This window comes from Austrofundulus limnaeus, unplaced genomic scaffold, assembly GCF_001266775.1.
Source record: "Austrofundulus limnaeus strain Quisiro unplaced genomic scaffold, Austrofundulus_limnaeus-1.0 Scaffold1350, whole genome shotgun sequence".
Lineage (NCBI taxonomy): Eukaryota > Metazoa > Chordata > Actinopteri > Cyprinodontiformes > Rivulidae > Austrofundulus > Austrofundulus limnaeus.
This window is the reverse complement of record NW_013953752.1, coordinates 39,727-41,416: the sequence shown is the minus strand read 5'-3', so window position 1 is coordinate 41,416 and position 1,690 is coordinate 39,727. Positions and strand designations below refer to the sequence as shown.

The following is a 1,690-nucleotide window of genomic DNA, read 5'->3' as shown; positions in this document are numbered from 1 at the left end:
ATGTTGAATTCACTTTTTTGACGACAATTTTGGGTGTACTGTTTGTTTATGTTGGGGGTGTGGCTTATAGTCCAAAAAATACGGTAATCACTGCAATAAAATAACTGTTTTTGTCACTTTTACAGCGGATTGCATCAACTCTGTTACATCCAGAAGGGAAACTTCACCAAAGTGAAACATAAATCTGTGGATCTGTGTTTGATTACTCTGCCTGGCTTTCTCAAGGACCAGGATGTAACACAAAAATCTGAATTATGGAACTGAAAGTGAAAGTAGTCAAACTGAAGTTTTAATAAACCAAAATACAGTTTTAAAGCAAATTAATTCAGATACAAAACTTTAAATTCAGTTTCAAACCAATGCATTTAATTTCAAATCATGCACATTCAGATTCAGTTCCTGCTGGCACAAGATGTATCCCATATGGGGCTTTCTCAGACCTCACCTTCACCTCCTCTTCGTGAAGCCGTTTCAGCTCCTCCATCTGCTGAATGAAGGCCTGCTTTGCTCGGGTCAGCTGGGACATTAAGGACTCCTTCTCCTCCAGCTGGCGAGCCATCTCCGCTGCATGGTTGGTTTAAAGAAAACATCTCAAACTGCTCTGTGAGAATGTCTAACAGTGTACAGGAGAAGGTCCTCACCGTGTTCGGTGGTCAGTCGAGCTTTCTGACTCGACAGGTCGTTTATGAGTCTCAGATGCTCGTCCTCTTTGCTTTTCACCTCGCTCAGCTGATCTTCAAGTGAATGACACATCTTCTCCAGGTTGACCTGGAGTTGGAGGAACAAATGTGTTACTTCTCTGTCTTGCTGGGTTCTTGAAAACAAACTTGTGAGAACATTGGTGTCAAAAGTTAGGTTTTGTTCAGGATGTGTCTCCAGCCAGAGCAGACCTTGGCCTTGGCCGTGGTTTCCATGTTGCTGGATAAGTCGTCCAGCTCCAGCCTCAGCTCGCTCTTCTCCTTCTCCAGCTTCTGCTTGACCCTCTGGATGTTATCGAGCTGCTCTCCCATCTCCGCCACGCTGTCGGCGTGTTTCTTACGCAGGGCGGCCGACGTTCCCTCGTGCTGCAGGGACAGCTCCTCCAGGTCCCGGCGCAGCTTCTGGAACTCGGCCTCGCGCTTCTTGTTCATCTCTACCTGAGCGGCGGTGGCTCCTCCGGCCTCCTCCAGCCTCTCGGTGATCTCCTCCAGCTCTCTGGACAAGTCGGACCTCTGCTTCTCCACTTTGGCTCGAGATGAGCGCTCAGACTCGATTTCTTCCTCCAGCTCCTCGATTCTGGCCTGGACATCAAACAATAAGGAAACCAGGGTAGACAAGTAATGTGTAACCCATCACATCGAAACGAGGATTACCGTATTTATTGGTGTATAATACGACCTCATGTATAATATGATCTCATGTATAATATGATCTCATGTATAATACGATCTCATGTACATTACGATCTCATGAATAATATGATCTCATGTATAATACGACCCCCACTTTTTTGAGCTTAAAAAGCATAAAAAATTTAATCCTCAAACTACCTCCAATTTCATACAGACTTCAAGATTTTTCAGCCTTTGCAGTCTTTATACATATCAGTAAAATGATCATTGGACAGTTCATTTTATTTTAACAACATATGGACTAAAAGGTAATTTGACAACAAATATACACTCACCGGCCACTTTATTAGGTACACCTG

At 44.1% G+C, this 1,690-nt stretch overlaps 1 protein-coding gene across 1 annotated transcript in view; it reads right to left on the bottom strand.

Moving 5' to 3' along the window:
- The window catches only part of LOC106535062 (myosin-3), a 23,459-nt gene that overhangs the window by 6,430 nt on the left and 15,339 nt on the right, over window positions 1-1,690 (bottom strand). Inside the window, exons 27-29 of the mRNA XM_014031940.1 lie at window positions 891-1,280; window positions 642-768; window positions 446-564 (exon numbers count right to left, since the gene is read on the bottom strand). Coding sequence (XP_013887394.1) covers window positions 446-564; window positions 642-768; window positions 891-1,280 — 636 coding nt within the window. The remainder of the gene's footprint in view (window positions 1-445; window positions 565-641; window positions 769-890; window positions 1,281-1,690) is intronic.